At 33.6% G+C, this 23,408-nt stretch overlaps 1 protein-coding gene across 1 annotated transcript; it reads right to left on the bottom strand.

Annotated features, from left to right (window-relative positions):
* Nucleotides 1-1,172: 1,172 nt before the first annotated feature.
* On the bottom strand, nucleotides 1,173-18,905 carry LOC130447133 (cilia- and flagella-associated protein 206-like). Its single transcript, XM_056783790.1, has 9 exons — nucleotides 18,810-18,905; nucleotides 18,407-18,754; nucleotides 13,793-13,970; nucleotides 12,027-12,264; nucleotides 9,357-9,486; nucleotides 7,196-7,459; nucleotides 6,322-6,470; nucleotides 2,459-2,597; nucleotides 1,173-1,394 (listed from the first exon to the last, which is right to left on the bottom strand). Exons 1-9 carry the CDS (start codon nucleotides 18,903-18,905, stop codon nucleotides 1,173-1,175), a joined length of 1,764 nt encoding a protein of 587 aa, XP_056639768.1.
* Between the last annotated feature and the right edge of the window lie 4,503 nt (nucleotides 18,906-23,408).

Genomic DNA, 23,408 nt, shown 5'->3' with positions numbered 1-23,408 from the left:
GCGCCCAAATTAAAATCTGATTTTATTTAAAAAAAAAATTTATAAAAATGAACATTACACATTATCATACCATAACAATAAATATATATTTATTCATTTCATATACACTTATTATAACTAAGCGACGAAATATTTTACATTAAACTTTTTACAATAGTCAATTTCAGATGTGCAACCACGTGTTTGTTAGTTGTTCCGGCAATATCATCTACACCTCTTTCTGCCATAGTTATTTGAAAATACTTTTAGTTCACTTTAGCGGTACACAATGATAATAAAACTTCACAATGACAGCAATATAAGTATGTCGACACTGACAAATTAGAAAGTTGCGCATCATAGGGTGCGCACCAAAAACGTAACGAGGTCATTCATCGATAGATTTTACTCCTCACATTTTTCTCATACCGATCCCCTTATATATGCAAATCGATTCTTAAGGAGTAAACTCCAATAATAACAAAATTGGCAATGAAGACAAAAATAATAATAGCACGAATTATATTTAAACAACCCTGTATTACAACAATAACAAAGTTGCATTAGTTGTTCAAATTGTTTGCCTCTGACTTCAATACACTTATTACACCGTTTGGTAATTGAAAAACGTGAAATGTAGCGCCCTCTGTAATAAAATATAAAAGAATACATAAAAATATTCCTTGTTCGAAGCTACATTTCAATGTCGAATTTGATATTAATTGAAAATACAATAAAACAATCATTTTTAATGCACTGTATCGTAAATATTTTTGGTTATTTCGCTATTATTGATACCAAAACCTGCTGTATGTTACATCGGTGGTGAATATTCGAAATAAACACGATTTTCTTGAAAACTAAACACCTTTATTAAATTTGATTATTTTCCTAAACAGTGTACAAAAAATCCTACTCTAAATATAAATGATACTATAACTTTACTTTTCTGTACTATATGGTGATGGTTAAAAAAACAAAAATACACTTTTTGAGAAGTTTACAATATAATTTTCGCTGCTGGTAATAAATAATTATACTTTACTTTCCAAAATGGATAAATTGTGAAAGCTATTGGTGGTAAAAAATTAAAGACGACTTTTATTATCACCTAATTCTCCTACAATCTTCCATAATGGATTAAAATTTATACGCTGGATTTTTAGATGTTTTTGCTATAGAAATTAAGATCGTCATTCAGCTACAGGTCGTGTGAGCTCCAAAATAAATTGCTTGTCATCTTTTCTACCTCGAAGACCAAATATGAAATTCGATGGTGTTGGTACCGAAGTATATTTGTCAATAGTAGTTTGGGTTTCTTCACATTTTTGTAACACCGTTTGACTACTTAAAGCGTTCGTACTGTGAGATTTGACAGTTTGAGTTGAAACCGTCTTACAATTCAAGAGATTACTCTAAAACGAAATAAATCAATTTTTACAATGTTTTGTATGTTTGTATATTTCAATTTCTCTATCTTAGAAAAATACAAAATTATAATTCCGGTGTAGAAAATTCAAATGTAATGAAATATTTCGATTACTATACCGGGTGGGCAACTAAGAACGTCAGCCGCCATTTCCCAAGTACGGATAATTTTTCAGCTTCGGGAAGAGAAAAATTGTGGCCCCGAGAAACACTTAGGTCCACGATTTGATAATTTGAAATTAAAAAAGCAAAATTAGGGTATGAAAATCGATTAAGCAAACCGGGGATTTCTTCACAATAAGATTCCCACTCTCCCCTTCCTCTTATTTGATGCGATATAGTAAATATTGAAAAAAATTGCTTTTTTAATCTCACACTTTCAAGTGGTGGGTCTAAAATTCTGACTATCCTTGTCATATTTTTTTCTCCGAAGCCGTGGTATAAACCCTTTCCTGATACATGGCTGTCAACCGTTCTTAGTTTCCCAACCGGATCACGATACTAAAGTGACACTATTGATCCTTCGTATTCTTGAATTTGGATATGGACCATTGCAGATATTATTCATGCTAGCAGCCTGGTCGTACTTTTTGGTTTTTGTTAAAAAATTTACAATTCCTGAAAGTCTGTAGTAGTGTAGTAAATTGTAGTGTCTCAGGACTTGGTCCAGGTAATTGCCAGCATTGTAGATATTATTCCTGCCAACTTGGTCATGTTTTTTGATTCATTTTTAGTCCAATTTAGAATCGCAGAAAGACTATTTCACCATGTTTCAAATTTACATTTCTACTTAATAAAGTTAAATTAAGGATGATATTTTTAGGTTGAAAATTAAACCATATTATAATTTAATAGAAATAATTCAACGTATTTAGCACTTTTATGTACTAAAGTGTGAAGTCATCGAAATAATAATTTTATTCCATTTGGCTTTTGAACCCCGCATGTGATGTTGAATTTTCCTTATTTTAATTCCTGTGTCGATCAATTTTTTTATGCTGCAACTCCCACAAAAACACTAAAGATCCCAAGAAATAATTTGACAACTCACCATAAGAATGACCTCTCTTTTAAGATCCCAAACATTCCATTTATAGGAAACGTCTTTTGATGGTGGCACAACATAACGATTTTCTGTTTGAACCTTCACAGAGGTAGATTTTTTAACGTATAGTTTCTCTCCTACCAATCTAGATTGTTAGAAAAATTGGCGGTTGAAAGTATTGAACAACTAAACCAAATAATAAACATAATATGATAAATCGGTTAATAATCTTCCACACAGATCGCCCAACGTTAAATTGTTTTTCTAATTAAAGGATCCCCAAAAAGTCGATTCTTATTTTTAAATTGACAATTTACAATATGAAAATATCATCCCCGTTCAAAACCCTCTTTGAACTATAAGCACCCCCTCGAAAATTTTAAGTAGGATCGTGTGGCACCTTGCTGGAAAGGGATTTTAGTCCTCTGCTTAGTAATATGAGGATTTTTAAATTTGGTGCAATCATAACTGGAGAAATTAGTCATCGCGAGCGTTTCTATATCGCCTTCTGCCTGCTCCAGGTCGCCTATGAAAGGATTCAGTCTTCTCAAAACGCTGCGTGGGTCATATCCAATTGTCTACCAACAGCTGGCTAACCACCAAGTCCATTTTCGATTGAAGCAATAACTTGGGCAGCTTTTTCTGGTGTTGTATGCATTATTGAGATTATAAAACACGACAAATTCTGTTGCAAACGCAATAATTTTAGTATTTGACGAATTTATTTTTGTTGCAATAATTAAAAACGTTTAATTTTTTTACCGGTTCCTACGCATAAGCCTTGTTCATAAATTTATATTCACTTTGAAGCATATCAAATTGTCTTTCAAACAGCATATTTCTTTTTTTTTATTGTAAAATTTGAAGTAGGTCAAAGTATTGTTGGCCAACTTCCAACCCCAGTCTGTAGGGTCAAGCTGATAACCAAGAAAAAGATGTTGATGAGCAGTTACTGAGTCTGGAAGAAGACAAGCTAATTGAGCTTGTTTTTTGATTTACGCATATCTATACCTTCCAAACAGGTAGTTTTTTTTAGAAGCTTCGTACATAGAAAGAAGAAGCCGTTGGTGATAACTTCTTTTCGACTTGAATTACTGTTTTTAAAAGCTTGTGCACTTTGAGGTAAATCTTGTGTTTCTGATATTGAGCTTTTCCTTTAAAAAAAGTAAGTAATACTCATTAGAAACTTTGCAAATTGGAATTTTTGACTCTCCTGACTAAAAAGGTTACCGACCCCTATCGTAAGGTAATGTTAGACGGGGCAGTGAGCTGTCGGAAGACCCACCAGCAGTTTAATGTCGTTTCTAGATATCAGGAAAAGTTCCTCAGACTTCTATCTTTAGTTTATTTCACACAAGTCTTCAATTCGAATGTTTGTTTACGAATAACAAATTTATTTGTACGTTAATCATTGGCGTACTGTAGATTTCAGTTGCAATTATTAAGAATATAGAATATTCACTTACTTTTTCACGTTGCTAACGGATAATAACTCTTTGTCCAACATGAGAAAGTGAATTAGCTGCGGTTTTTTTCTTGCCAAATATAAAACACGATTTATATATCTAAAAGTATATAAAATATTCAATTCCTTATTTTCCATGTTCTAGTCTAAACAAACTTTTTCAGTTTAGGTTTTAAGTACAAAATAAATTCAAAGTGAAATAAAAAATCAAAATGGCAACATGAAAATGTCATTAGCAGGACCGCCAATCGCAGTTTCAGTAGACAAAAAAAAACTGCAGAGTCGGGATCCTTCAACACTTTCCCTTGATTGGGAAGTTACTCGTAGAACATAAAGTCAATTTTTATAATAGGAAGATGAGAAATTCCTATCAGCTCTTTGAACAGCCGAGAAATCCAAATGGTCTATTTTGAACCAAGATTTTCTGCGACAATTTCTGCTTCACAGGTAGAATCAACAACCAATTCTAGACGACGGTTTAGCCAAGTAATATCTGCACCTACAAAACTGTAACACTCAAGTAGACAAGTATTAGGGTTATAGCTGTACACAAACTTGTTTCTGACCACGTCTTTATCAGTAGGATTCTCCAGTCGACTTGACAGGACACTCACACTGTAGGCAATGTCAAAACGAGTGCCCCACGTAGAGTAGAGCACCAACAGCAGATCGATGTGGAAAATCAGGAGCTTTCCCTGGTGCATAAGTTTTTCCATGGGTAGTGGGAGTACTTGTCAACATCCTTCCATATTGAATCGATCGATGATTTTCTTGATATAAGCTTATTGGTTGTCCACGATGTTGCGGTCGCTTTGAGCTATTTCCAGCCCAAGAAGAAAATAAAGTTGTCTTACAAAAATCTCAAATCGAGAGCGCAGTTGTCCAATAAATAAGCCCAAAAATGGCCAGTTCGTTACAGCCACCAACACATTATCAATGTATAGAACAACGATGATTTTACCAACATCAGTATGCATAATATACACACAAAGATCCTAGCGGCTTTACTGAAATCCTAAACCGGTCATGAAAGTCCAGTAGTGCGGAACCTGCCTTAGACCATATAAACTCCGTTTGAGACGGCAAACACGCCCTGTTCCATTCGCATACCCCTCAGGATGTTTCATAAAGATTCCCTCTTCGAAATCAACGTATATAAATGCAGACGAGATATAAAACTGTCGCAGAACCATCCTCTCAACAGCTGCTATTGACAACAATGATGGAATCACTTCCAGCCGAGCATCTGGACTGAAGGTGTCTGCATAGTCAATACCAGGTCGTTGTGCACAACCTTTTATAACCAGTCTTGAACGATATTTGTCAATACTACCGTCAGGATTGACACGATAGGCCCACTTATTATTAATTACTTTATTTCCTGGAGGAAGTTCAATCAACTCCCATGCATAGTTTTTGTACATTACCATTTTCCATTCGGTACTGGATAGCTTCATTGAAAGACTTCGGATCATCTTATGTGAGAAGAATTTCAGCAACGTAGGAAGTCGCGTAGTCTTTCAGGGGCTTTTCTTTCCCGGAGCGACGATCTTGGTAACAAGTGTTTGGCGTCAGTCAATACGTCTGATTCGTCACTCGAATTATCATTACTAGAATCATCTGATTTTGGGACCAAAGAGTCAAAACGTCATCATCCTCGTCACCATTATCATTTTCACTTTTCTAAGCTCTCTATTTTCTTTAAGAGGTATGTGATTTTCACGTTCTAATCTAATCTAAATAAACCGCAATTTCCGCAGACAGCGGGGATTCTTCAACAGTGTCCGAAATTGGAATGTATGCTGGAATGGCCTTCTGCTACGATTGTTTTAGGTAAATTACATCATAACGTAGGTGGTCAGTTGGTAGCACTGATTTATGGTTGACAGTTGACTTTGGAAATATTTGATTGTATAAGTTTGCTTAACTCATTAATTTTAAGAAAGAAATTTCTTCACTGTAGATTTGTATTGTTCATATTTCATGACTCATCATAATTTATTGTGAATAGTATCTTAAAATTGAAATAATCTCCCACCATCCGCATACATGACCGAATAATGCATCGCCCGGCAACTGTCAAAATGAATATGTTATTCAGGGGCACCAATCCACTACAGAAAATTACCAAAAATGGATTAAGAATGCGGTTCATTTTGCCTCGAAAATACGCGAAAATATTACAGAAACATAAACTATATTTTTAATTTATTATTATTTTACGAAACACCCACAAATAGAAAATTATATATTGAATCTTATCTGTTTCTTACGGTGGCTGTAGAGGTTACTAGAATAAAATTATTTGCCGCTATTTCTCAATAGCCCTTTTGAAGAAAGATGTTTCGTTAAAGATTAAAAAGTTATTAAATAAATAACATTCCAATTACGCACGTAAACTTACTCTTGTGGCTTCAATTTAAAACAATGGTACGCTTCTGCCGAAGAAAAGGCATAAAATTTTCCATTATAAACAGCAACGCCTATGTCTGTAATTCCAGGTATAAGAGCACCGTTCGACTCAACTAACTTATAACAACAAAATCCCAAATACTGAAATCATTTAAAATATATAATCAGCTTTTTTTTTAACTACAAGTCTATATCGATTTGGCAAGTGATTGTTCGTTTTTTTGCATTGTAAAATATTGAGCCCTTAACTAATGAATTATTAACTGGATAGCCGTGCAGAGCTCTTTCTGGAGAAGCTTGCGAAACGAATTACGGATTCAAAGATGAATAATCTTCTAAATAAGTCCTGGCAGTGAGTCCTGCTGTTTAGTCCGAGTAAATTAGGTCGCACGTACCCGAGAAGGGAAGGGCATATCGGAGATGCGACTCAATGAGGGTATTATAAACTGTTAAGGAGGTGGATAAGTTCAGTTCTTTGGAAACTTATCTCAGCGCAAAAGGAGGAACTTAATTTTTTAAATAAGGCGGTAATATGTAACTTCAATTTCAAGGAACTGTCCACGACAAACCCTAAGAATTTTACAGATTAAACGGCGTCGGAGGTGACTGAAAACTAGTTTTATCATTAGATTTATAAGATTAGAATCGCACCATGGTTAAAGGGTGATTAGGTCACTAGTCATTGAACACTTACAACTAAAAACTATAGAATATGTAACTGATTAAGAAAAGCTAGCTGTGATCGTTAACTCCACCAAATAAGGAATCAAAGACACCAAGAAACCACAGCTATTACCGCCTATAGTATTGGAAAATAGTTAATGAATTAAAGCGTTATTTGAACGCACTGTATAAACACTTCTTACCTCCAAATGAACATTTTCATAATCATCCAAATCGACTATGTCAATAAAATCTTTATACTTTATAAGACAGCAGTCAACGGTCTCTACTATATAAATGTTCTCTAAAACATATTCTTCACGTAACAGGTCTTCAATTAAAGCATGGTTGAATGGTAACATTTTTGAGTATGTATCTAAATTAGACATGATGTTGCTATGTCTAGTTAATAATATCATTTGATGTTGAAGATCTGTCCACAAATCTGATAATCGATTAAAAAGCGGCTGAAAAAATTAAAACGACATAAGCTGTTTTCAAATCTTGTACCAAGCCTTCCAAATTTTAAAGCGTTGAAAACGATAAGAGATAAGACACCACTCAATAAGTCGTGTAACTAACTTTTTGCCAAAAATCGATTTTATTTTTCCATTTAATCTTTTGCTTCAGTTTTAACATTTTTTTCTTCATTTGAGCTAAATTTCCTACCAGCGCGCATTTTTTTGAGATCAGCGAATAGCCGGTGATCACTGGGGACTAGATCTGAACTATCCGGTGGATGAGGAAGCACTTCGAAGTGTATACCGTTCAATTTAACCATCGTTGCCATCGACTTGTGAATCGGTGCATAGTCTCGTGGTTTTTTCCTCGAAATATGAGGCCATTTTTCCTTGATTTTCGCAATCAAACGATCCAACAATTCTATGTAGTATTCGCTATTGATTATATCTCCTTTTTGGAGATAGTCGATGAACAATATGTGCATCCCAAAATACTAAAGCCATAACCTTCCCTTCCCAGCTGATTGTTGTGCCTTTGGACGCTTCGGCGGTTGTAGTGCACTTAGATGATGATCGTTTTGATTCCCGAGTGAATTGATAGATCCATTATCACATATCGAAGCAAAAAATTTGATTTATTACGTGTAAACATGCTCAAACACTGCTCTGAATCATCAAAACGTTGTTGTTTTTGATCGACTGTGATTAAACGCGGCATCCACTTTGAAAAGTGGTTGCACTGCCTCAAATATCTTCAGGGCCTCAAGTATCTCACGCAATTTCAATTTACGATTAGATATAACAAATTTGTGGATATTTTGATGTTTTCTGGAGTAACCACCTCAATTGGACGACCAGAACTTTCACCATAATCGGTGTCTGTACGACCACGTTCAAATTCAGTAAACCAATAACAAAATGGTAATTTTCGATGGAGTAGATACCAGATATCTGAACTTGCACAATATTCATCTTATTTTTCATGAAGAAGCAATGATAAATTAATACATGAAATTGTTTTGAATCCATTGTTTTGAAAATTAGTTTCATTCTGACAAAGATATTTTTTAAAATTTTGCATGGAAAGTCCCCACAGGACAAAGTATCAAATCGGGACTACATGGAGGCCAGCTTATGTTCTCTCTCCTGAAGATAAATTTGTCAGGAAAAATATCACGGACTCCTGACATAGATCTATTGAACTTATGTGAAAATGCTCCATCCAGGAGGAAATATGGTCTTTAATTCACTGTAAATCTGCATCCCTTTTCATTTTCAAAAAAATAATTCCTCGCGCTGACATCGCAGCCAATTCGACTACTTTGGGCGAATGTGTTTTGGATCGGTTACACTTGGTAACTTGTATATTAAGATGAAAATAAGCTTTCTCTGAAGACAAGATATTGGTAAACGTTGGACTTATCTATGGAAATTCGGGATGGTTCAACTGAATTCCCAGACGTTGCTCGTGATGCACCGGTTGGATCCTTTAGATGTGGTAAAAACTCCCAACCTAGTAGCTGTAGAACAAAGAATATAAAGAATAATATCACCACAAATTTACTTTGATTCGAACACTTAAGTGTGGGTAGGTAGAGGACGATTTCGAGTATATTCCGGGGTTTTATTAAATCTCTATCGAAGTATCCGGTAAATAAATTAGAAAAGTAGTTATAAAATAATGAATATTTAATTATACAATTAGTGATAATTTAATTATTATATGAGATAGTTGGGTCTAGTTTAAATGTAAGAATAAATTAAGTAAATAAGAGGTAGTGTGTATAAATTTACCCCAATTCAAATACATTAGGAAATGAGAAAATACTACAATGCTATCACTCCTTGTATGTTACAGAAAAATTTTAAACATCAATATATTGTTTGTTATATATTCACTTACGAAAATTATGTTTACGGGCACTGCTAATCTTGTACTAACTATAGTGAATATATGCTCCATGAGAGTATTTATATTTTCTTCTATTTCAGTAACTTTGTTTATTAATGCTTCGGCAGATTCTATATTTTTTCTGAAAACAGAATTATCAGTAAATCTAAAAAATCAATTCAACAAGGATTAGATTACATGGGAAGGCGATGGCCTATGCAAACCTCACAAAAATATCGATCTAAGCAAGATCTACGTATAGTTATTTCAAGGAAAAATCAATATTTTATAAATACGCACGGCGATCAGAGCAAATTAAGAAATGAAAAATAACGTTTACTCCCCGTATAAACATCTAACAAACCGCCAGTCTACGTGGACTCATCATCTCGATTGTTTACCAATGAAAAAATCGAATCGGTAGATCAAACAAAATCGTCGGCAAGGGTTTTTACAATCTGCAATTGATATTGGAAGAACTATACATTTCACTAACTTCACGGGTGTTCTGTCCATTACTCATTTCAAGAAATACGAGTCAAGGTGTCCTCTCTGGCCTATTTTTAATATTTTAAACGCTTCATATTGTTTTCTACAGAGTGTTCCGGACTTGAGTCAAAAAATTCGGAAATAGATGACGTGTAAATAATGCTGTGACCTAGACAACAAATTTGTCATATTATATGCCTAAATTTGCAAAATCAGAACTCATATTTAAGTATATTTTCTAAATTAATCATTCGAACATTATGAATTTTTAATGGTTAACTTTTACAGGGACAATCTGTACAATCTAAATGAAGCAAAAATTAATTTATGAATAGATTTTTCAACAATTTTTTGTTCAACTCGATAAAATTTATTGTTTAGAAGATACGTAGATTTTTGGATCGTTGTATATGCCAAAACCGTTCGCCATAAAGAAACATTCTGAACAAAATTATCATAAATTTCATTGAGAATACTTAAGGTATTGAAACACAATCAAATATTTCTAATTAAACTGCATATTGTAGAACATCGTGTTATTTATATTAGGAAAAAATTGAAATGGAGAAAAATTTTGTTGGTAACCCTACAACTTATATAAACAAAAAAAAACTATGATAAATTTTCTACACATTGAGTCTTCGGAGATATTTCTTTGAACTTGGAAGAGCATTCTTTAGTTCTAAGATAAATCCATTGTATTTAATTCAGGTGAACGTGGTGACCATGCAAATGAGATTAAGATGATTTTTTACATCATTTAGGAAATGGGGAGGGGCTCCATGGCTACATGAATCACATGTCCTTACAAATATTTGGAGGAATATCACATAACATGTGAAATAATTTTGGAGGAATTCTAAGTATCACTGCCCATTCAGGTTATTATCAAAAAAGTATGTACCGACGAAATACCCACACATTAACTCAAAATCGATGTTGATTCTTTGTTTGAATTTGAACCGTGATGATTTTCATTTTCCCAACAATGAAAATTATGGGAAACCAGCTTCATTAGTAAACAGTACTTTTTCAACAAATGTATTATCAATTCGTCGTTTATCTAGAAACCAACGAGCGTTGGCCAGTCTTGTTGAATAATCCTCTACTTCCATGGGATTCACTCGCTCCTGGAGAATGCTATAAATAGTTATCTTTGATATGTTAATTGTAGTGAAATTTTGCGTACGCTAGTAGTGGGATCAGCATCTAATGCATTTTCCTCTAAAGCTGGTGTTCAAATAGTTCTTTGCTGACCTTCGCCACTTTATTTTTAGTAAGTAGTTTACTTAATTTATGTAGACAAATCTGTTTCCCGCCTGGAAAGCGTTCAGTACACAACCTTCTGGCCACTGACGAATTGCCAGAAGCCAAACCATACATCAAATGCATATCTACACAATAACTAAAGGTAAATTCAACCATATTGACAGTAAACTGACATTAACAAACTAAATCGCTTGGAATTTTAATTGATTATGCCCATTTGACTGTAGTTCTAGCAATACCAGATGAAAAATGGTTATTAATCTCTTTAAAATGTTTCCTTATCTACATATTTATTTAGTAGTTCTCCAAGAAATGTTTGATTGTGTTCCAATACCTAAAAAACTACAGAAGTTCTAATAGACGAATGGGGTTCAAAAAAAAGCTCAGTTCACGTCTGGTACCCTGTTTAAACCAAACTCCCTAACAGGCAAATATATTTTACTCGTCTATTAATGTTTTATAATTTAACATATCTATTTAAACCTTAAATTTTATCGAGTTAGACAAAGAATACCTTTTTTGTTAAAAAATCGATCGACAACTTCATTTTTAGATTGTACAGTTTGTCCCTGTAAAAGTTACGGATTGTTAACCATTGGGCATGAGCCGCCTCAGGCCTTCAGATAGTAGTGTTTAGAGCAATATCACATAACATGAGTGGGAAATCATTTTGGATCAAAAAAATATGGATCTACTAAATTATTACTGCCGAATTTTTTGCATCAACATTCTGTATATTATCCAAACATTGTAAAAATATTAATTCTCTGTGATTCATTACTATTTTACCGAATATCAGAGGAGTTTTTCGGAGAGGGACACGGATAATTATGTGGTGGTTTGATATTTGGTAATTTGGTATTTATTTATCTATTACTTCCTAAATATTTTTAAATGTTTCTGTTAATAAATTCGTTTTCTTACCTAATGATCACTTCGTATTGGCGATAATGTATGAGTTGATCCTTACAAAATTCAATGTACCCCTTCTCCACGTGAGATGGAAAGACGCTTTCCATAAAATAAAGAGGACCGTACTTTCTCATGGCATAGTATTTTTCAAAAATTTTTGTTAAATATTCAACTTTAGCTAATACTTTTAGCAATATAAGATCCATTTCATCCTTCACAATTTTCACTGCCGATTTAAATATTTCAGCCACTAAAATAATTGTTCTAAATTGAGCTATAATGAACATTTCGAATCGAATCTTTATTCGGAGGTATTAATTTGTTATTAGCTAAATCAATTACAAGATATATAAAAAAAGAAATGAGCCAAATCGAAATTTGATATTAAACTGCCATTTTTTAGAAAAATTTAAACACCAAATTTATTTTCCTGTGACAATACAAGACTATATGACTACTTCGACTAAGTAAAACAGAATGATAAAGTTTTTTCCATCCTCCGAGGTTCCAGCTCGTTTCTGCGCATTCTCAAGCATGCGCAATATAGATAAAGTGTCTCGAACGAGAGAGAAAATAATATATTGTCAGCACCTTAATAGTGGGACATTACATATATAATCTCACCAAACAAAGAGACTATTGGTGACAATCACGTGTCACTAGATGGCGCTGTTTGATGCTGTTTAGTTTTTTTCATCTATTTTCTATTTCACTATTTTTATAATTTCCGCTATTTCCTAAACGAGTTTGTGAGATTAGATCAAAAAGCGCTGTGGTTAAGAATCGGTCTAAAAATTGAAACAACCCCTTTTAACATTACGGAGCCAGAAGCAGACCATTAAATGAAAGATAGTAACCTAGAAGGAAAAAAAACCATCAAAGTTTGTGTCTACAGACGTCAGGTCTAACTTTCCAGCCTCATGAGATAACAATTCCTAATTTTCGCGCATAGTAGAGAATCTGAAAAACATTCTGGATATAATTTGATGAAGCAATCGATGAATAATATTCCATGCGCATCCCAAAATACTGAAGCTGATACCAGCTGATTGTTGGACACTTCGGACGTGGTTCACCGGCTGCAGTCCACTCAAATGATGATCGTTTTGATTCCTTAGTAAAGTTATGGATCCATATTTCATCCATTGCCACATATCGACGAAACATATGACCAAACACTGTTCTGAATCATCACCACGTTTTTGTTTTTGATCGACTGTAAGTAAACGCAGCACCCACATCAGAAAAACTATCTTATTGCCAAATGTTCATGCGGAATTGCCTTCTGATATCTATACAGCCCCTGCTATCTCATGCAATTCCAATTTATGATTAGATATAATTAATTTGATGTTTTCTGGAGTAACCACTTTAGTTGGACGACCAGAACCTTCACCATCATCGGTGTCTGTACGTCCACGTTTAAATTCAGCAAACCAAAAACAAATAGTTCTTTTCGATCGAGCAGAGTCGGGATAACACTTTTGGAGCCATTGCTCAGCTTGTACAGCCTTTTTTTCATCAAGAAGCTATGATAAATTAACACCCGAAATTATTTTGAAAATCACGAAAGTAGCTTCACTTAAATGGCACTCACTTTTTTCCAACTAAACGAAATGTCAGGAAATTTTATAAAAAGTCAATTGAAAGTTGGTATTCAGAAACGTCATATGTATTTCAAAATGGCAGCGCCATCTGTGTGTGAGTCACACGACTTATTAAGAGAAATGAGAAGTGAAGGCTAGTCGCAAACAGATAAAATATTTTGTAATGCTTACGATCGGGAATGCCAACTCCTCCTTTATCACAGTATTTATTAAAAAGTCTTATCCCGCAAACAATTTTACTCAGTTCTTTCAATTGTATTTCCTTTTGATCTTTTGCTATCGTGCAAAATTCCCTCAATTCATCTTCGGTCATCACGCTTTTCATCGCGGTCAGTCCTTCTAAAAATACCTGGAAAAAAGTGATAGATAAGTGATATAGATAACAATGAAGGCAGGTCTCAAATGTAAAAAATCAATTTTGAGAAAACCTAAGGAGCTTATTTTATCAAAAATTTGAACCGTTCGCTCACGGTATTCTTTTAATCAAGCACTCAAATTCATATGACGGCTCGGCAGATATTCTTCGTGATGGCCGTTAATTCATGACGGATATTTTCTTTTAATTGTACCAAGAAAGTCAGATTTTCACCGGAAACTTTACATTTGACAATACCCACAGGGAAAAGTCCATAGGTGTTAAATCTGGACTGCGTTGACGTCGATTTATGTGAACTCTCCTGGAGATTTAGTTACGAGGAAAAAATTCACGAACTCGTAACAGAGATCTATTGGACGTGTGTAAAATTGCTCCCTTCTGCTCGGACCATCTTCTTTGGTTATAACCATCAAAGTTTTTGCAGTTCAGGAACGAAGAAGTCTTCTAACATCTGCTTTGATTTCACTGTAACTGAGCATCCTCTTTCATCCTCACTTTAAGCTACTTTATAATGTAGTGGTTTTCTGATGTTTGTGTTTTGGATTGGTTGTAATCCAATGCTTGTTGACGTATCCATTAAAACGGGATGTTTGTAAACGTTGGAAATTGCTCAATCATCTTTTTACCTTCTGACAAGCATCCAGAGGCTTCAATTCTTGGATGATCTGAATTTGGTAAGAGTGCAGCCCCAAATCTATTTTTGAAATGAGGAAGTTTAAGTTTAAAGCAACAGCACTTTTCCGAATGGACAAGTCAGGTTCGTCACGAACAGTCCAAGTCGACCGTTGGCTTTGTAGAATATCTCGAGACATCGTTGAATCGGTCTTTTCAAACTTCTTAACCCTTTTTACAATTAGTCGAGCGCCTGGCGCATCATTTAAGTCACAACATAGCGAATATTGCTGAATTTTCTTCGGACTACAGCAATACAAAGGCGAACTTTATTTTGAGACACATTGTATCTTGTTTTTAAAGCAGTTTATACCCAAAATCTGCGTTTTCTGGTGTCCTCCACTAAAGTTACGCGAATTTTTCAACTTTTTTCGCGAAAATCACAGCAGAATAATTGGTACATCGTATTTACTGCAATTTTCACCGAAAATCGGACATCGGAGCGTTTTCAGAAAACACGATTGAATCGGAATTGAGTATGATAAATGGTGTCTTATTTTTTACAAATTCTCAAAATTACAACTAATAACAGAATTAACAGTATGTCTATCAATGTCATTTATCGTTAAAAATTTATCAGAACCAGACAAATGTTGTATACAGGGTGATTTATAAGTAACAACGCAATCGTATATAGACGTTCACAAGGCAGAAATAATATAGTCCTTTTAAATTTCATATTCACGTTATATCGAAATAATGACTTCAGTTATTTACACAAATAAATATTGTGACAGTTATCGAGACATGACTACTTACAGGGTGTTTCAAAAAAAGGTGATCCCGTCTCTAGGATAGATAGAAAACTGAAAAATATTTGGGTAACGACATCCGCGTATTCAAGATAAATAGCGTTGAAGAAAAATTAATTTTTACTGGCAACATAGAGGGCGCTAATTACACTGTTCTAACCAAGTAGTATTGGACATAACTTTTTCAATACTAGATTTATTAAATAAAGTTTCAAATGAACTTAATTTTACACCTACTGTTAGGTACCGTTTTAGCAATATTTTGATTTGAAAATTATGAAGTAATAACCGATGCTGGTATAACGTATTAATATTATTTTTATTTAGAAAGCATTCTGTGAAAAAAGAGTTGAAGTTGATTCACTGATCACGTATTTTAAGAAACTCTTTGATGCCGATGTGATATGAAAATGACTCGTTTCAAAATAATACCATCGATAGAAACTTGATTGAGAAATATCAGATCTATTACCAATGCAACAACTTTTATGTGTTGATGAAAAGATTGTCCCCTTCAAGGCATAATTCAATCTTCGGCAGTACAACCCTAAAAAACCACGTAAATTGGAATGCCACTGAGTCAGTTTTGAAATCTACACCGTGACTGAACCTAATCCTAACTTTCCGAATATTGGTGTTTCTTCAAATGTAGTCCTAAATATGATTCAGTTTATACCAGCCGATAAAAAACTTATCTGATATTTGTTGATACTTGGTTCTCTTTACTATTTGTTCAGTTCACAAACGAGCAATTTTGGTCTTGGTACTGTTCAAACAAAGACTTTTACAAAGATACTACGAGGATGTATTTATATCTAGTTAGTCTAAACCAGTTCCATGTATAAACAAAATATTGCGTTACCAATATTGTGAAAATCTAAAAATTGGAGTATCGAGCCAACATCAAGTACCTGGGTTAAGCGGTGGAAAGGGTTAATAAGTAAACAAATTTACAAAGATATGCTCAATACCCTTGGGGATCAATGTCCTACGTACCCAACCGTGAAAAATTGAACTGCAAGCTTCAAAAGATGTAAATTTTCCATTGAAGATGATGACCGATCGGGAAGGCGGCCAGTTTCTGTGTCAGTCCCCGAAAATATCGATGAAGTTCATGACATGATTTTAACAGACCGTCGAATTGGGCTAAAACGCATATCTGAAGCACTGAATATTTCGTACGAACGCGTTGATCATATAGTTCACGTCAATTTGGACATGAGGAAAATTGCTGCAAATGTTTGAATGTTGACCAAAAGCGTGCAAGGGTAGAAGCATCGCGTTCGATCTGTAGACTTCTTAAACCGAATTGTTACTATGGATGAGACTTGGGTACATTTCTACGATCCAAAAACAAAGCAACAATCGATGGAATCACGATATTCTGGTTCTCCAAGATCCAAGAAGTTTCGTGTCCAAAAATCTGCTGGAAAAGTTCTTGCTTCAGTTTTTTGAGATTGCCACGGAGTAATCATGATTGATTTTTTGGATAAAGGTAGAAAACAATAACTGAAGATTACTATTCGACATTACTACGGGAAAAAATTAAAGAGAAAAGACGCGGAAAGCTATCTAAAGGTGTTTTATTTTTGCAGGACAAAAACCCTGCACACAGATTTGGCTCCGTTCGACGATCATCTCTTTCCTCAACTGAAAAAAAGTTTTAAACGTCGTAAATTTTTTTCCAACGAGGAGGTAATAAAAGCTGTGGAGGTCTGGTTTGCAGAGCAAGAAGAAACATTTTGTTTTGAGCGGTCTAGAGACGTTTCAGGTTCGCTGTAATAAATGTATCCAATTAAGAGGAGAATATGTTGAGTAATGAATTATTTTGACATTTAAATTTCGTTTGATTCTATAGTAGGCTAAGAATTTTTCAATATATCCTCGTATAAAACAATAAAAGGTATTGAACTAAGGGCTTCCGCTTATCCTAAAAAAGAAATAAAAAGGTTTGACAAGAAAATAAAATGTTACATTTCAATTAGTTGTTCTCATATTTCTACAACTTTATCTAAGGTGTAGATTTTTCTTCTATTTTTTATATGTAGCTTTTGACAATACCTGGTTAAAGTTTAAGAGAGATTGTAAAACAAATAAATTCCAAAAAACAAAAAATCATTGATCTACATTCCTCCAAATCAATCATTGTTGAGACTTTATGCAATGTAAAAATCATGATAATAAACGTGGTAGACCTATAGACAGCTATATTGAAAAAATGTTACCAGCAAAGTGAAAGTAAAGTCCAGAAAAGCCATTACCTAAGAAGGAAATAAGAAGAAATGGTATTGGTCACTTTCCAGGCGTAAAATTAAATTGTCAAAGATGCAGGAAACGTCGGTTATGTATACAATTTTTTTTATGTCTAAATAAAACTAGAAACTGTTTTGTAAATATGCATAGATAAAAAATAAATATTGTTCTGAATAAATCTTTGCTATATAACGTAATTAATATTATTTCCTTAATCCCGAATTTGTTGCCAAAAAATGTTCAAATGTTTAATGTGGTATACGTGAGCCGTTTTTCTTCCAATCTCCGATAGGCTATAAATAAAAGACAAGTTCATATAAAACATTTTATTACCATAAGATTGGTACATCTTTAACCATTCGTTGAAACAGGTCATCTGAAACGACAGATTTGCGTCCTGGGCCCCCTTCATCATGCACGACCATCTTTAAACTTTCGACACCATTCACGCACAACACCATAACTCATGAAGTTTTTCCAATATACATGACTCATATTCTTCGATGGATTACTGCAGAAATATGGCCTTCAGCTTGTAGAAAACCAATCACACTTCGCAATCCACACTTGGTGGGAGCGTCAATAATGTAGCACAACGCCGACTGACTCCTGAATGTCAACAATGGTGGAGAGTGTAGTGTGAGAGCGTTTGCACGGAGCGATTGGGTATTGAAATAAAAACGGCCCTCGTATAAGATGTTAAATATAAGTAGATAAAAATCGAATTAATACCTCGTCTCTCATGGCATTTCCTAAACCAGAAAGAAACACAATATAAACCACGATTAGTCTTCTTAAATTATCCATATCGTTTTCGGTGGATATTCTCCTGATTAAACAAATTTGATCTACGATAGGACTCAATTTAGCGAGCAAGGATGATGTGTTATTAGTAAGTACATCCTGTATATGTTCTGTACTCCACATATAGTAAAATTGCATTTTCAACGTCATCATATCCACGGAATCTTTGGAACCCAATTGATTGATCATGTATTTAACGAACGTCTGTACATTTGCTCTGCTTGTTAGGAGATTTTCAGTAATGCCCCAATTTGGATCGAGAAGAAATAATTTCACCTACAACATATTAAACAGTAGGGGGAAGAGATATTTTTGTAGATTCTTTACATACCACGTACATGACGAAATTTTCATTGGGTTGTATGTTTTTGGGACGACAGTCTCTCAAAATTTCTTTGACGATGTTTCTTTCAATTCGACTAACCATTTTAAACTGTCTCGTTGTTTGATCAATATGCTCAAATACTAAAGAAAAATCTAATACAACTAACGGTGTCCGTTAGTTTTGACATTTACATCGAATATTTATTTAAATTTGTGTCATTATAGTTTCTATAGAAATGTTTTCTGTTTTCTATTGACAAGTAATAAAATATTATTATTTTTGGTTATCTATTTTGTTTGTTATAGTTTTCAAAAACGAGCGTTTTGAAGTTGAAATCTATTCTACAGAAATTGCGTTTTTACGAGGATATATTGAAAAATTCTTAGCGTACTATAGAACCAAACAAAATTTCAATGTCAAAATATTATTACAGCAAATCTGCAACGAATCTAGACCTTTCAAAAAAATGTTTCAGACCTCCACAGCTTTTATTACCTTCTCGTTGGAAGGAACTTTACGACCTTTTAAACTATTTTTCAGTTGAGGAAAGAGATGATAGTCGGACGGAGCCAAATCTGGTGAATAAGGAGGGTGTTCTAGTAATTCAAACCCTAAATCACGAATTTTTTGCATGGCAACATGAGATTTGTGTGCAGGGGCGTTATCCTGCAAAACCAAAACACCTTTGAATAGTTTTCCGCGTATTTTCTCTTTAATTTTTTCCCGTAGTAATGTCGAATAGTAATCTTCAGTTATTGTTTTCTACCTTTATCCAAAAAATCAATCATGATTACTCCGTGGCAATCTCAAAAAACTGAAGCGAGAACTTTTCCAGCAGATTTTTGGACACGAAACTTCTTGGATCTTGGAGAACCAGAATGTCGCGATTCCATCGATTGTTGCTTTGTTTCTGGATCGTAGAAATGTACCCAAGTCTCATCCATAGTAACAATTCGGTTTAAGAAGTCTACATCGTTTTCAAATCGAGCACAGATTGAACGCGATGCTTCTACCCTTGGTCAACATTTGGGGATCCATTTTGCAGCAATTTTTCCCATGTACAAATTGACGTGAACTATATGATGAACGCGTTCGTATGAAATATTCAGTTCTCCAGATATCCGTTTTATCCCATTTCGACGGTCTGAACGGCATCGATATTTTTGGGGATTGGCACAGAAACCGGCCTTCCCGATCGGTAATCAGCTTCAAAGGAAAATTTACCTCTTTTGAAGCTTGCAGTTCAATTTTTCACGGTTGCATACAAAGAACTTTGATCACCAAGGGTATTAAGCACATCTTCGTAAATCTGCTTACCTCTTAACCCTTTTAAATACAGGTAAATACTTGATGATGGTTCGTGAGTCCAATTTTTCGATTTTCCCAATTTCGGTGAACATCTCATTCTCAACTATGGAATTGGAAACAGCTTTGTCTTACCAATAGGACATTATGCTGCAGAGATGATGGTTTCAAGATTTTTCAAATCTTCATTAATATCTTCGATCATTGTGAGGTTTTCCATTTTCTTCTGAATGCTCCCAGAAAAGGCACCACAGTTTGCAGCTTTGAATCTCCAAATGTAAGATGGTAAGGTAGTTTTAGAATCGATAGGAGTTAGTATTGGATATCAAGAGATATCTCCGATTAAACCATATTCATCTGTTATTTTATATAATATTTTTCTAAAGTAAAGGTTTCTTTCAGATTTTATTTAATGACTGTCTTTTTTGCTACTGAGTACCTATTCGTTAAATATCAAGTTTTTACTTTTTCTTCGAGTACCTTTATCTTTGTTTTTATAGATTTCAATAAACCTCATCTAGCCATCAAACAATTTTCTGACAATTTTTGAATGTAATTTAAAACCATTTGCTATTCTCAACTACAAAATACATACAGTTCTTTATAAATTTTCTGTTATCTAAGTTAACAGCGTCTTCATCAAGAGGAATATTTTCTATTATTTTAATTTGACTGTGGTTGCTTAAACCACAACCCTTTTACTCTCGAGTGGTACCTGCCGTTTGGAGATTTCTGTGGATATTGATCTTGAACAATTGTAGGTTGTGGTGCTCGACAAAGAAAGCTGAATAATACACTTCTGTGTCTTTGATTCGAACGATATGATGTGCGGGAGCTTGAGAAGAAATAAATTTATAGTATCTCTAATTCCAAATTCAAATGGAACTGATGGGAGACCATCTTCCTCCAGAATAGTTGGTACCTCAATTTCAACATTATCGGAAATGAATAAATCAATTGGGATGAAAGGGAAAATTATAGCGTTGAACTGCTTCCTGATGGAATTATCAAAAATTGAATCTCACTGATGTAGTGTTTCATCGAGTAAGGAGTATTTGGAAAAGCAAAGCTGCATTGTATAGTCTTTTTCCTTGAAAACTTTTCATGAAGAGTTTGCTTATATTCTCCAAAAAAAGATCAATGTGACCTTTATGTCTCATATAAGGCTGGGAACGTCGATGAGCAGTTATACAATCAACAACACAGCTGTTGCTCGATTGTACGCTCCACGTTTCTCTTTTTTCCTCCAAAATTGGTGCTTCGAAATTTTGAAAGAAAAAACAGTTGGTTTTTCGACAATAACACCTTCAATTTTCAAGCTAGATACTTTTTTTAAAAAGCATTTTGTAGGGAATTTCAAGTACTTCAACCCATATCAATTAAAACTTTTTTTAAACACCAGTTTCGAAAAGGGTGCAGTTCAAAGGGGTTACATAAGCTACATTTGGTACGCGAATGCAAATTTTGAACTAATATATTTCCTTCAATTTTTATGATACATAGATTTAAAAGGGCTCAAAATTTTTGGCAAGAAAAACCCTACAATTAATGTTGGAAACATTTTCTTATAATATGGATAGTTTTTAGTTTATTTAAGAAAAATTCAAACTACCTCTTATAGTAAAAAATTATTTGAGTAACTAACAGTTTAAATGAATTCTTCGTAGATCTGTTTATATTCTCAAACAAGTTTATGATCAATTGGAATCATACATCCATCCTCAGAGGGTGGTAATATTGAAAACTGTTTTTAAAGACACATAATCTCGATTTTCATGAAAATTTGAATTCAATCTGTAATCACCCTCTTCTACGTAATTTTCCCTGTGCGGAACCGGGCTTTTTATATTTTGGAGGATGTGAACTACCCGTTATTGCAAAAAAATTCAAAATCTACGATTTTATTCATATTTCAGGTGAAATAAAGTTTCAATGTATTATTCATAAATCTGTTGACATTCTCAAACACGTTGATGATCAATCATATCCATGTAACCCCTCCAAATCATACGAAAAGTTGAAAAATAATCTCAACGATTCTTTCATAATTAAAAATTATTCAAAAGTTTATTTATATTGAATATTTCGTCAGTATCTTAAAGATGTTGCTTTTTAAATATTTCAACCCTTATGAAACCCACCTTTAAGGACCAAAAATTTCAAAATTAAATACCGTTATAATACTTTTACTATATGCCAGCTGTTGTTCGATTGTACACTCCACGTTTCTTTCTTTCCAATGCTCCAAAATTCGTGCTTCAAAATTTTGTAAAAAAAACAGTTGTTTTTTCGACAGTAACTCGCTCAATTTTCAAGCTAGAAACTTTTTTTAAAAACCATTTTGTAGGGAATTTCAAGTACTTCAACTCCATATCAATTAAAACTTTTTTTAAACCCCAGTTTCGAAAAGGGTGCAGCTCAAAGGGGTTACATAAGCCACATTGGGTACGCGAATGCAAACTTTGAACTAATGTATCTCCTTCAATTTTTATGATACATAGTTTTAAGAGAACTCAAAATTTTTAACAAGAAAAACTCTATAATCAATAGTTAAAACATCTTCTCATAACATGAATAGTTTTTGGTTTATTTAAGAAAAATTCATTTTTTTTTCGAGATTTCGAAAATGCAGTGTTTAATTTAATTAATTATTTATTAAAAAATAAGAATTAAAAACCGGTCAAATCATATGAATCATATCAATAATACATAAATAAAGTTAATTGCAAGTGGATTACAATTAATTTCAATTAGGGTGGTAATGGCGAGGGTATAATCATTACATTTTTTCAAAAAAAAAAGAAGAAAACTTATTTATGTGATAAATTAGTCAACTCTTATGCAAAAAACTTCTGACATAGCTCATTTTGAAGGTTTTTCTATGTACTTTGAAAAAGATTTTTTCCAAAAATTTCATCAATTTCTTGTTATTGAGGTTTTCAATTTCGAGGTTCTCCAAAAATGGTCATCCTTCAAGGAGCTATAACTCAGTTATTATTGAATTTACAGATGTCCTTTAAAAACGAATCTCTTTGTTTTTTTAATAGCTACTTATTTGTTCTAAATAATTTTGCTCATAAAATGAAAACTTTTCAAGTTATTCATGAAAAACAGTGCTAAATATGGGGTTTTCAATGAAAAACTTCATAGAGTCAAAGTTGCTTAGAATTAGTCAATCTATGGGCCTACTAGATTATTTTGATGATAACAGTTATCCAAAACGGCCCGTGGTAGATTTTGAAGGTTATTAATAATGCTTTCATACCAATTTTCAAGAAAATCGACCTTGATTATCAAAAT

This window comes from Diorhabda sublineata, chromosome 7 (assembly GCF_026230105.1).
Source record: "Diorhabda sublineata isolate icDioSubl1.1 chromosome 7, icDioSubl1.1, whole genome shotgun sequence".
NCBI lineage: Eukaryota > Metazoa > Arthropoda > Insecta > Coleoptera > Chrysomelidae > Diorhabda > Diorhabda sublineata.
Note: the sequence above shows the minus strand (reverse complement) of the source record. Positions and strands in the feature narration are given on the sequence as shown.